Below are 12090 nucleotides of genomic sequence, written 5' to 3' on the forward strand. Positions count from 1 at the left end.
AGATGTCGATGCTTTCGCTCAGCCACACCATTCTGAGCATGAGCACCAGGACAAGAGAATTGAGAGAGAGTCCCGTGCTCAGCAAGAACACCACGCAACATCTTAGAGATATACTCGCCAGCAGAGTCAGCACGAAAAACACGAATGGGTGAAGAGAACTGAGTATAAACCATGGCAGCAAAACGCTTATAAATAGACAACACCTCAGAACGAGAAGTCATGAAATAAAGCCATGTGTAACGAGAGAAATCATCGATGAAAATAATATAGTATTTATGACCACCTTTTGAAGCGAAAGGGGCCGGACCCCATACATCAGAATGGACTAAATCGAAAGGACGCTTAGACACTGACTCACTATGTGAATATGGTAACTGAATCTGCTTGCCAAGACGACAACCCTGACACTCTAAAGAGACATCTCCTGAGACAGACCCCAGAAGGCCTCGACGAACTAAAGAAGACAACCGAGAACCACACAGATGACCAAGTCGATGATGCCACTGCTGGAAGGAACCAGTGACGGAGGCAACAGAAGCGGAAGAACTGGCGATGGTGGTGGCAGCAGAAGGAACATGAAGCCAGTCCAACTCCCAAAGACCCTGAGAATCACGGCGGCGAGGGCCAGCCCCAACCAGAGTGTGCGTGTGACAGTCCTGGACAGAACAAGAGTCAACGTCGAGGATGACGCGACAACCAGAATCCGTAAGTTGACCAGCAGAAAACAAATTCATGGTAAGTCGAGGAACATGAGCAACATCAGGAACATAATAAGGAGTAGTAAGATTGCCTCTACTAGCAACAGAAAGTGGAGTACCATCAGCAGTGAAGACATGAATAGGAGAATCCAGTGATCGAAGAGAGGACAAAGTGGAGGAATGAGAAGACATATGAAAAGAAGCTCCAGAGTCCAGAACCCATGGGGATGTACCTGACTGTGTAGAGGGTGATTGCTCAGTGCGGGAAGCATCAGTCATAGAACCGGCAGTACCCGTCGAGGAAGAACCTGAAGCCGCGAGCAGACGCTTAAGTCTCAGAATATCCTGCTCAGTCAAAGCAATGGCTGAAGCTGTCGAGGTAGACGAAGTCCCTGAAGATGATGATCGAGCCTTGCGCAGATGTTTCTTCTTCGTGTAGCACTGAGACTCAAGATGACCATCATTGTTGCAATAGGCGCAGTGTGGACGGGGGCGACCTGAGCCTCCAGAAAGAGTGGGCAAGAGCGGTGGAGCACTCGAGCGAGAAGTGGTCGATGGAGCAGGTGGCGGAGGAGCACGAGTAGCAAGCACAGAGGGAACCTCCAGCAAACCAGCACCACGTAAGCGAGTCTCCTCTGCACGAATCTCAGAAAGCGCCTCCATGAGAGAAATACGGCCACGAGCAAACAACTGAGCACGCCGGCGCTCAAACTCCTTACGGAGCCGAGACAAGAACTCATAGACGCGATGAAACTCCAAATTGGCCTGGACAGCCTGGCAACAGGGGCAGGTACGACACCCAGCACTACGGAGAGAATCAAGCTGACGCCAGATAGCAGAACTCTGTGCATAGAAGTCATCAACAGTAGAGTCACCCTGCTGAAGAGCATGCTCCTGACGGATCACAGAGAGGTATAAGGCATCACCAGAGGGCTGATAGCGCTCACGAAGACGGGTCCACATCTCAAAGACAGTAGAAAGACCCAGAAATTCATAAGCAAACTGAGGCAGAACACTAGCAGTGAGAACAGCTGCAGCACGAGCATCATCATCAAGCCACTGGGTGTAAGCAGACAGAGCACCATGATACAACTGAAGAGCCTCCTCATAAGCCAAAACCCTCTCATCATAAGCACGATCAGCAGCCTCATCAGCAACCTTAGCCGCATCCTTGGCGGCCTGATTAGCATCCGTAGGAAGAACCGATGGAGTTGGCGGGGTAGGGGCCACCGGAGGAACTGGACGTGGCGGACAGCAGACCTCGCCAGAAAGAACACCCCAAAGACGGATGCCATGCATGTGAATGCGCATGAAGCCAGTAAACTCGGTGTAGTTAGTACCATCAAAGATCACCGGACAGCGAGGGACAGCAACATAACCCGATGCAGCAGACATTTTTTTTTTAGATCCGACGAGAACGACCGGATCGGAATCAGGCGCTGCTACGGGAGCAGCGGAAGCCGGCTGGAGAGGAGATCAAGGGCGCCGGCAGGACGAGCCCCCTGGGCCGATCTGACGCCCTGGGCGCCTGCGGGACGAGCCCTGCGGGACGGGCGGCTGGGTGACGCCCGAGCGGGACGGGCCAGTCCCTGGGCGCCGGCGGGACGGGCGGTTGGAAAACGCCCAGCTGGGTGACGCCCGAGCGGGACGGGCCGGCAGCCGAGCTCCCTGGGTGCCGGCGGGACGAGCTCCCTGCTAGCGGCCGGCTGGAGAGGAAATCGGGGGCTCCTGCGGACGAGCCCCCTGCTTCGATCGAGAGATGGAGAGGAGATCGAGCGGATTGCTTCGATTGAACAGACGGATCAAAAGCACGAGTTGCAGCATGCAAAAAATTGACCTAGCTCTAATACCATGTTAGGAATAAGCAACTTGTATTACCATGAGGCCATAGGCCGATATATATATACATGTACAGGTGTGGAACATATGCAGGAAACCCCTCATACAACGAGATAAATACAAAGGGGTACATGACTTATATTATAACTCTAACAAACACGAGGGGAAACACGAGAGAATCACTCAAACCAATAAGAACGATCACACATATGCTAGATCCGAGTACACATAGAGGTCACACGATCCAAAGTCAACACGGGACGATACAAAGGGTAACCGGTTCTTCTCCGTGAGGAGGTCTTGATGGGGGGTCTTCTCCGTGAGGAGGTCTTGAATCCAACGTGGATCTTCTCCGAAGAGGGGCCGCGGTCTCTCTCAAGGAGTAGATCTGTATGGATGAGCAAAGCTCTATCTCTAAATGAGCTAAACCAATGCTAACCCTAACTAGGAGGAGGAGGGGGTCTATATATAGTGTTAGCCCACGAAGGGGTAAGTGAGAGGGGGGATACATGGGCCCTTGGCCCGTTCACTGTGCACAGACAGGCGCCGGATGTCCGGGCTGGGGCCGGATGTCCAGGGCTTCGCGACGGGCCGGATGTTCGGCTGGCGGGGTCGGTTCCCGATGCATTCAGTGATGGAGGGGCCAGGTTTCCGGGCGAAGGGGCCGGATGTTCGGGGCTTCGGGAGGAGCCGGATGTCCGGGGCAAGGTGCCGGATGTCCGGGCTGCGCTGGTCCTTTTCGGTGTTCTCTGGATAGCCGATGCCGGATTTTCGGGGCAAGGGCCGGATGTCCGGGCTGGGGCCGGATGTTCGGCCGCTGTAGCAGCTGGCTCTTCTTCCTTCTCCTTCCTTCGCTTCCGCGCACGCTTGGCCTTGGTCCTTGGGCTCTCCATGGTCTCCTCGGGTGTACCTGAGTATGCACATGGTCCGCGCTTGAAGTAGCATCCATGTCTTACCTGCGGAAAGGGAAGATTCGGAAAGGAGCGAGTTCACCTTAGGTCCAAAGGCGTATGCTTGAGTGTACATGGGGATGATTATAGGATGCTTTGCATCATCTCCCCTTCCTTGGGAAAGATCCGACCTCGGATCGAAAACCTCATCACCATGAAAACGGTTGTCCTGGACGGACTTGTAGTTGGACGAAGTGGAAGACATGGTGCAATCCAAGTACTCCAAGGTGTCTCCGGAGTGGTACACATGCAAAAAGAGCAAATACAAACGACACTCGAAAATACAATGGTTAGCGCACACAAAGTGTCCATCATGTAAGAATGAGTCCGTGCGACAAGATTGATCATGAAAAGGTGCATGAAGCTTATCCAAAAGATATGGAATGGTATGCAAAGCATCCATGGGAGCAAAAACATTCATTATGCACACAAATGTGTTGCGAATATGATCAATGCAACCACGGTGCAAAATGATGTCATAATGAGACGGTTTATCAATAGCATGAATATGGTGATGGATGCTCAATGTGATGTGATCATGCAATTGATGATAGGCAATAAGATCATGATGTATAAATATGCCATCAAGGTATATCACAACAAATTTGCTAAGGAAATGCACAAGCTCATATATCATGGATTTCATAGAAAGACAAGATGCAACAAGGTAATCATAATATGAGTCAATCCATGCATAAGATGCAAATTTGTCATGTGTATGATATGTCCATCGAGCATGACATGTGTGAGCACAATCAACAAATATGGAGGTGTTGGTGTACCAATGCTCAATGTCGTGGCATGAGTGGAGGTTCGAAGGTGCATCCAATAAGTCCGAGCGCTCCTCAACTTGAAGGTCCATCGAGCCAATCTCCAATGTCGCTCCTCCGTTCGCGAGATGTATCATGTAGACAAGAAGGAGACAACAATGAAAGAGTGACCCATCCAATATGCGTATTTGAGGATGGCTCAAAGGGAATGAGTTCACCTTTATGAGGATGTCGAAAATGTTGGTGTTGTGCATCATGTACGCCTTCACATGACCAAGGTGTTTCATGACGGTGCCACCTTGTGAATCCTTCAAAATGAAAGAACATGACAAACACTCGGAAAAACAAATGAAGTTAGTGCAAATACAACACTTATCATTCGAATGGTGAGATACCCAACAAGTGTTTTCATCATGCTTATCATGAGAAAGGACAATATGTGGCATGGTATGAAAGCATAAGATGCGACTACAACCAAAGACAATAGGCTCAAGTAAACAAGCATGCATCACAAGTATATGTCCAAGTCTTCAATATCAACGAGCATAGATGCAACAATTGAAGGCAAGCGACAATGAACAAGATATATCATGTGAGAGGCACGAACATATATGTCATCAACCCAAGAAAGCGAGTAATAGTGGAACATGGGTGATGCGACAAAGTAAGTAATCATAGTGATCAAGTCAAGCAAGCTAGTGGTGCGAAGATGCAACATACTAGAAGGAATCATGGCAAGCATGTAATGGGTGCAAATAGTGTGCATGAATAATTCACATGACATAGCACAAGCATGAAAGCAAGATATGAGCAAAATATCATCAATGTATTGGTGAGAGGCCATATGTAAATAGCAATGGGACATCATGACTCTCCCAACACAACAAGCATCAATAGCACGAGGCACATGATAGACATGGCAATAGCAATAAGGATCTTCACCAAGCATGCAAATACACATAGAAGTAGTATAATGGTTAATCATGGGTAAATGCATGCAAGGGTCACAATTGCATGGCAAAATCATATAAAGAGGCATAGCATGCAAAGTGAACACGAGAAAATGGGCATAACGTGACAAATGGTAAATAGCCCATAGCCGTGTAAGAGCCAAGTAAAAGGAATGCGCGAAGTCGTTGCGCGAAGAGGACGGTGGTAAGAATAGTCCACGGGATCCCAAAGCATCGTTGCTCTCAAGAGCTCGTTTCGTCAACTCTTGGGGTTGAGAGGTTGACGCGTATACATGAGTATCTACACAAGACAAAGACAAAGACAAAGGAAAATTTGTGTGTGCGTGGTAGATGTACACATCATCCATCATGATGCGCACGTGCTTGTGTTGGCTAGCACAAAATATCCGCTCAAATAAATGAGATGCGTGATATAGAAACATGTTATCCATCATGAGAGGTTTGTTGTTATGTATAGCATAATGGAGACTCAAATTGTGTAATACATCATGAGAAATATGTAAAGCATTGTTATTTATGGAATGCGTATGGTGCAAGCAATTATGGAAGCATTCAAAGGATAGGATGTATCAAAATCTCTTAATATATATGAGGAAATTATAAAGGTCTCCTCATGAGCATTTGTATAAACATCACATGAAGAATATTGACAACATCCAAAAGAAAGCATATTTGGAACAATGTAATCATGACATGGCATAGTAGATGAATTGCGCAAATCATGTAAAGGAAGCATGGCAATATCATCACATGAAAAACAAAAGCCAATGACCATCATCTCGTCATCTATGCCATGGGTGCAAATGAGATTTATTTTAATGGGGCATGCATAGCTACTATGTTGAGGTTCAAATGATGCAATATGGGAGATCTCACTCATAGCATATGACAAGTTTAAAGAGTTGTCGAACATGACGTGACCAAAAGAATTTTCACATGATATCCTATGGAGCATAGCATCACAACTAGGCAATTCAACATGCTCATCATCATATTCATCAAAAATTGGTAAGTCATGACATGAAGAAGTTGCACTAGTATGAAGCATGGGAATAGGTATGTTAACATCATGCAAGCAATCATTCGTAAAATAGTCCACTGGTGGGACAAGAGAAGCACCATCACCTATGTTACCTTTGAAGCGTCGCTCATGTGTTGTAAGTGAGGTGTCGAAGACCAAGTCGTGGTCATCTTCATCTTGATGGAACCATGTGGGGGGTGCATCATCGTCCACCATGGCCATCGTCGTCTCCCTTGGGGGTATGTACTCGTCGAGGATAGGCATGTCGTCATGTAGGAGACCTAGCACCACAACAACAACAAAACAACAACAACAAAGCCTTTAGTCCCAAACAAGTTGGGGTAGGCTAGAGGTGAAACCCATAAGATCTTGCAACCAACTCATGACTCTGGCACATGGATAGCAAGCTTCCACGCACCCCTGTCCATAGCTAGCTCTTTGGTGATACTCCAATCCTTCAGGTCTCTCTTAATGGACTCCTCCCATGTCAAATTCGGTCTACCCCGCCCTCTCTTGACATTCTCCGCACGCTTTAGCCGTCCACTATGCACCGGAGCTTCTGGAGGCCTGCGTTGAATATGCCCAAACCATCTCAGACGATGTTGGACAAGCTTCTCTTCAATTGGTGCTACCCCAACTCTATCTCGTATATTATCATTCCGGACTCGATCCTTCCTCGTGTGGCCACACATCCATCTCAACATACGCATCTCCGCCACACCTAACTGTTGAACATGTCGCCTTTTAGTCGGCCAACACTCAGCGCCATACAACATTGCGGGTCGAACCGCCGTCCTGTAGAACTTGCCTTTTAGCTTTTGTGGCACTCTCTTGTCACAGAGAATGCCAGAAGCTTGGCGCCACTTCATCCATCCGGCTTTGATTCGATGGTTCACATCTTCATCAATACCCCCATCCTCCTGCAGCATTGACCCCAAATACCGAAAGGTGTCCTTCTAAGGTACCACCTGGCCATCAAGGCTAACCTCCTCCTCACACCTAGTAGTATTGAAACCGCACATCATGTACTCGGTTTTAGTTCTACTAAGCCTAAACCCTTTCGATTCTAAGGTTTGTCTCCATAACTCTAACTTCCTATTTACCCCCGTCCGACTATCGTCAACTAGCACCACATCATCCGCAAAGAGCATACACCATGGGATATCTCCTTGTATATCCCTTGTGACCTCATCCATCACCAATGCAAAAAGATAAGGGCTCAAAGCTGACCCCTGATGCAGTCCTATCTTAATCGGGTAGGAGACCTAGCACCAAAGAAGAAAATACACTTCGAGTAGAGGGTAAGTCATTAGAAATCATAGTGGCCTCACGTGCCGTGTCAACTACCTCACTCACTAAGTGTTGTGGCTCACTCACTCCCGGTATGATGCTATCATTCATATGGTTGGTGGAGTCACTTAAATGGCTCTCAACCTCACATAAGATGTGTGGCATGCTCTTAAGTGTGGGGCTAGTGGTGGTCACACTCATCCTCTCATAGGAAATGCACTCAATGTCATATATGGTGGAGTCACTCATCTCACTCATGTGGTGGTGGCGCTCCTCACATGGGAATTGGGGCATCTCATCATATGTGGGTATCGGAGAGATATAGGTGCAAATGTCTCCATGCTCAATCATGTTGTAGTCGTAGCCGTGGATGAAGGCCAAAGATGGCACATCATCACTCTCCTCTAAGACCAAAGATAAGGTCTCATGTGCGGTCTCGTAGCTTGACTCGGAGTATGAGTCCAATATGGGCGTCGTCTTCATGTTGTTGAAGAGGTTCATGCTCGTCGCCGTGGTCGAAGGGGATGGCCCTTGCTCGACCGTCTTGTCGCTGTCTTGTTGTTAGAGGCCCATATGATGTGGCACTTCGTAGCTCGTCTCCATGACCGAAGGAAAATTCCCGTGCTCGGGCATCTTCCTTGAGGGGTTTCCGAAGATAGAAGTGTCGCCCTCGCTCGTTGGTGGTTGCCTCATTTGTGAAGATGTCGATGTAGGCGAACTCATGGGAAGTAGGCAAAGATGCCGTACGTCCGAAGGCGAAGATGCCTTGAGAACACTTGGCGAAGATGCCGAAGTGGTTGGTGCAGCCGTAGCTCCGTCTTGGTGGTGCTCGTCTCGCGGCCTTCTCTTATGCTCATGAAGGTTGACCTTGACGTGAAGTAGGGCTTGTTGGGACTTGTGCATTTGCGCTTGGCAAGCATCTTCATGATGATGGTGTCGTTGTCGTGCTTGAGCTCGATGGCGTTCGTCGTCGTCGTGCTTGAGCTTGATGGCGTTCGTCGTCGTCGTGCACATGATGCTTGGAGGTGACTTGCCCTTCATGACGATGTGGATCACGAACGTGATGGTGGTCGCCATGGAGATGTGAACGTGGACGACTTGCGCTTGCATCATTTTTGCGCTCCGAAGACTTGTGACTTGAACGTCGCCGCCTTGAGGATGACGAAGGGGAAGAACGGTTGATCAACAAGGTCCGAATCTCCTCCATCCTTGCATCTTGCTCCTCCTTTTGTGCGGAAAACTTGTTGTCGATGTAGTCCCTTTTCCTTGCTTCGGAGTGACGAATGTCGATGGAGAGGTTCTCGATGCGTTCTCGCAATCTTGATTGTGTGCCTTGCATTTGTCGTTGTAGATCGAAGATTGACGCTTTGGTGATGTAATTGTTCACGCCGTCGTTGTTGTGGAAGACCAGAGATGAAATGCCTTGCCTATCCATCACAATACTCGAGCAAATATGAGTGGAGAAAGGAGAAGAACTATACCAAATGTACCTTAACCGATGTTGAAGATGGATTAATGATCACTCAATGATGTAACAAGGAAATAGCACAGTTGGTACCAATTGTTGTCAATTTCTCACACCTACACAAATAAGGCTTATGGTGGAGCTCAGTGAGGATAATGGCACAAAAATTTAATGCAAAATGTTAGCAAGAGTCAATAATGTTGAAAGATATTCATAAATTCGCAAGTGAAACAAGTAGACCAATAGCAATGAATGGCACACGGAAACGCACACACAGATAGATAAATGGGGTCGTGCAACCAAGGATGAGCACAAAATGTGGAATCCACGGAAAACGCTCGTGTTGCACAACTCAAAAGAGACGCTAGCACGATTGCTCAATAGGCGGATACGACACTTGTGCATAACCTATAGGAGACAAAAATGCAACGACTAATATCCCAAGTATGCTATATATGTATGATGTTTCAATGGTATGATCCAAGATGATCGGATATGACAATCTTATATGCAATGTGGTATGATGCTATGGCACTTGCTTACAAGCTTCTTTGCTCTTTCTCTTTTGCTTAAAAGCTTTATTCTTTTTTTTATGTGTATGGCCACTTTTGCACAATGCACAAACCAAGATAGCAATTGGGTATATGCGGGAACAAACTTGAGGCACAAGAGATGATATGATGATACCAATATAATATGGTATGTATGTAATGGAAGGTGTAGATCATTGATCACTAATGTGCACAAGTAACGTTGCCGGCAATACTCAAATGGCTAGTCTCGATAGGCAAGTAACGCAAAATGGGCCAGGGGTTAACAATGCAATGGCAAGGGAATATACAATGGAGGGATACCACGATACCAAGATGATATGGAGGTTACCGTCCGTGGCGATGATGAGTGACGTTGGTCTTGATAGAGATACCAAGATGATGGAGACTCATCCCTAAGTAGCCGAAACACCTTAGGAAACGGAAAAACCGCGAACTTAAAATCTCAAATGTCAAATGTCAAAATGGTGGTAGCGGAAAGCGGTGGTGGTTGCGGAAGCTCAATGGGATTGCGGAAATGCAATGATGGGTTTTGAGACGCAATGCGGAAGTGGAGGGTAAGGTGGTGGACTATACACGGTGTTGTTGTTGGAAGCACGGTCCCTAAGTAGCCGAAACACCTTAGGAGACACAACTCACAACACAAACAAAATTGGTTTAAGTTGGCGTGGTGGAAGTCGCGGCGGACAGATCTGTCGGTCGGGCGCTGTCCTCCCGGGAGTGGTGGAGTGCAACGTGGACTGCCATTGCCTCCTCCAACCCGCAGGGGATGACACCCCAGTCGACGGATCCGGACTGGTCGGAGTCCGGTCCGCTGCCTGCCATGCCAGAGAAGGCCGGAAACCGCGGAGGTGAGCTCGGGTGGCGGAGGGGAGTGGAGTGAAGTGGCTAGGGTTTGATCCGACGAGCGGATGGGGCGAATATATGTGGGGTCGGGTGGGTCGGCATGGTCCGGGTCTGACGTGACGGGCGTGCTCGGGCGCCCCCATATCCGCTTCATATTTGGGCTGGATATGAAGGGTGCTGGTCAGGCCGGGTGTTTGAAGCCCGTTTAAGGTGTCCGTGTGGGTCGAAAAATCGTGATCAGTCAGTGACCGGGCGGGCCGCCCGACCGTTTGAGGAGAGTTTGGGGCGCCCAGATGTAGATGCTCCCAATATGAGACAAACAACGTGATTCCCTTGGGCTCTGCACATTCGCGAGAATAATTTTTCATCTCCATTGCTGCTTAGAACAGAAATACGAACGAGATTATGTGATGTGTCCACATACTTATGTGTCACATGGCATCCAGTGAATTTTCTTGACCCAAATTACAAATGTCAGGGGGGTATTTGGCTATTCGCCCCTTTTGAGACTGCAGGGACCAAACCGGGCCTTTCTGTCAAACTTGAGGGACCAATCTAGTACTTAAGCCAGTACTCCATTCTTTCCGAATCATTGAAGTTTTAGGTTTGTCCTAAGTCAAATTTGTTTAAATTTGGCCAAGTCTATAGAAAAATATGCTGAGATATACAACATCAAATATATATAATATGAAACATATTTCATAAATTATCTAATGAAACTAATATGATGTTCTATATTTTTCTATGGACTTGAACAAAAGTAAACATGTTTGACTTAGGACAGAGCTAGAACTTTTAATTAATGTGAAACGGAGGGAGTATACAAGGTTTGTAGGATGTGCCTGTAAATTCTCTTATCCACATTAGCTATTCTGATGTGATGACTTTATATATGAATTACACACATGTAATAATAGCGTTATTCTATTCTGGAAGCTTTGCTTTGCTGCTTCGGCGAGCATGAATAAGTGTGTAAGTGTGATTCACATGATCTTGAACCAGATATCATCCAGGATTTTCAGTTTCACCATATTGAACAGTTTGTTTGTCCTGTACATGTAGGTGGTCAGTAAACGGGGACCTACTGTCACCAAGATTTCTGGAATGACTATCCTGGATAATGATGCTGTTAATGCAGTGTCTGTGCTGCTAACATCGGTGATTACAGCTTATGCCTGCATTTTCTTCTTCTAGAAGCAAGGGTTTGGTTGCCTTTTTCGCCTGTCCCCAATGCGCAGTGATGTGTAATGTGAATATTCCAAGGACAGAATGACTGATGTTTACTTCAAGCAAGATGAACAATGAAGTATTGGAAATCTTTGGCTATTTGCTGGGCGCAATTGACGAGCCTGATGACGTTTGCTCCAGGCAGCTAGTTTGGTAATAGTGCAAGTTGGGAAATTTCAAATTGTTTTAAGCAAGAAAAAGCTGTGCTGTAATGCGGAATTGACAATTATGGTTTTTTTGAAACCTATCTGTGTCGAAGAAAGTATCTAGTTCGCCGTTTTAGACCACAATCCAACAATTATCCCCTTGCCAAATTATAGTTAAGTTTTGTCTGAAGTCAAATTTTGTGAACTCTGACCAATTTTATATTATAGAGAAATATATGAGCATTTACAATACGAAATCTATACCATATGAAAATATAGTTCACGGTAAGTCTTAACGGTGTTGATTTGGTATTAT

At 47.0% G+C, this 12090-nt stretch overlaps 1 protein-coding gene across 1 annotated transcript in view; it reads left to right on the plus strand.

Moving 5' to 3' along the window:
* Positions 1-12026, plus strand: part of LOC125508232 (protein PGR-like) — a 30970-nt gene extending 18944 nt beyond the window's left edge. The window contains exon 4 of the mRNA XM_048672857.1: positions 11464-12026. Coding sequence (XP_048528814.1) covers positions 11464-11595 — 132 coding nt within the window. The 3' untranslated portion in view covers positions 11596-12026. The remainder of the gene's footprint in view (positions 1-11463) is intronic.
* Positions 12027-12090: the final 64 nt, after the last annotated feature.

Source organism: Triticum urartu, chromosome 5 (genome assembly GCF_003073215.2).
Source record: "Triticum urartu cultivar G1812 chromosome 5, Tu2.1, whole genome shotgun sequence".
Taxonomy (NCBI): domain Eukaryota; kingdom Viridiplantae; phylum Streptophyta; class Magnoliopsida; order Poales; family Poaceae; genus Triticum; species Triticum urartu.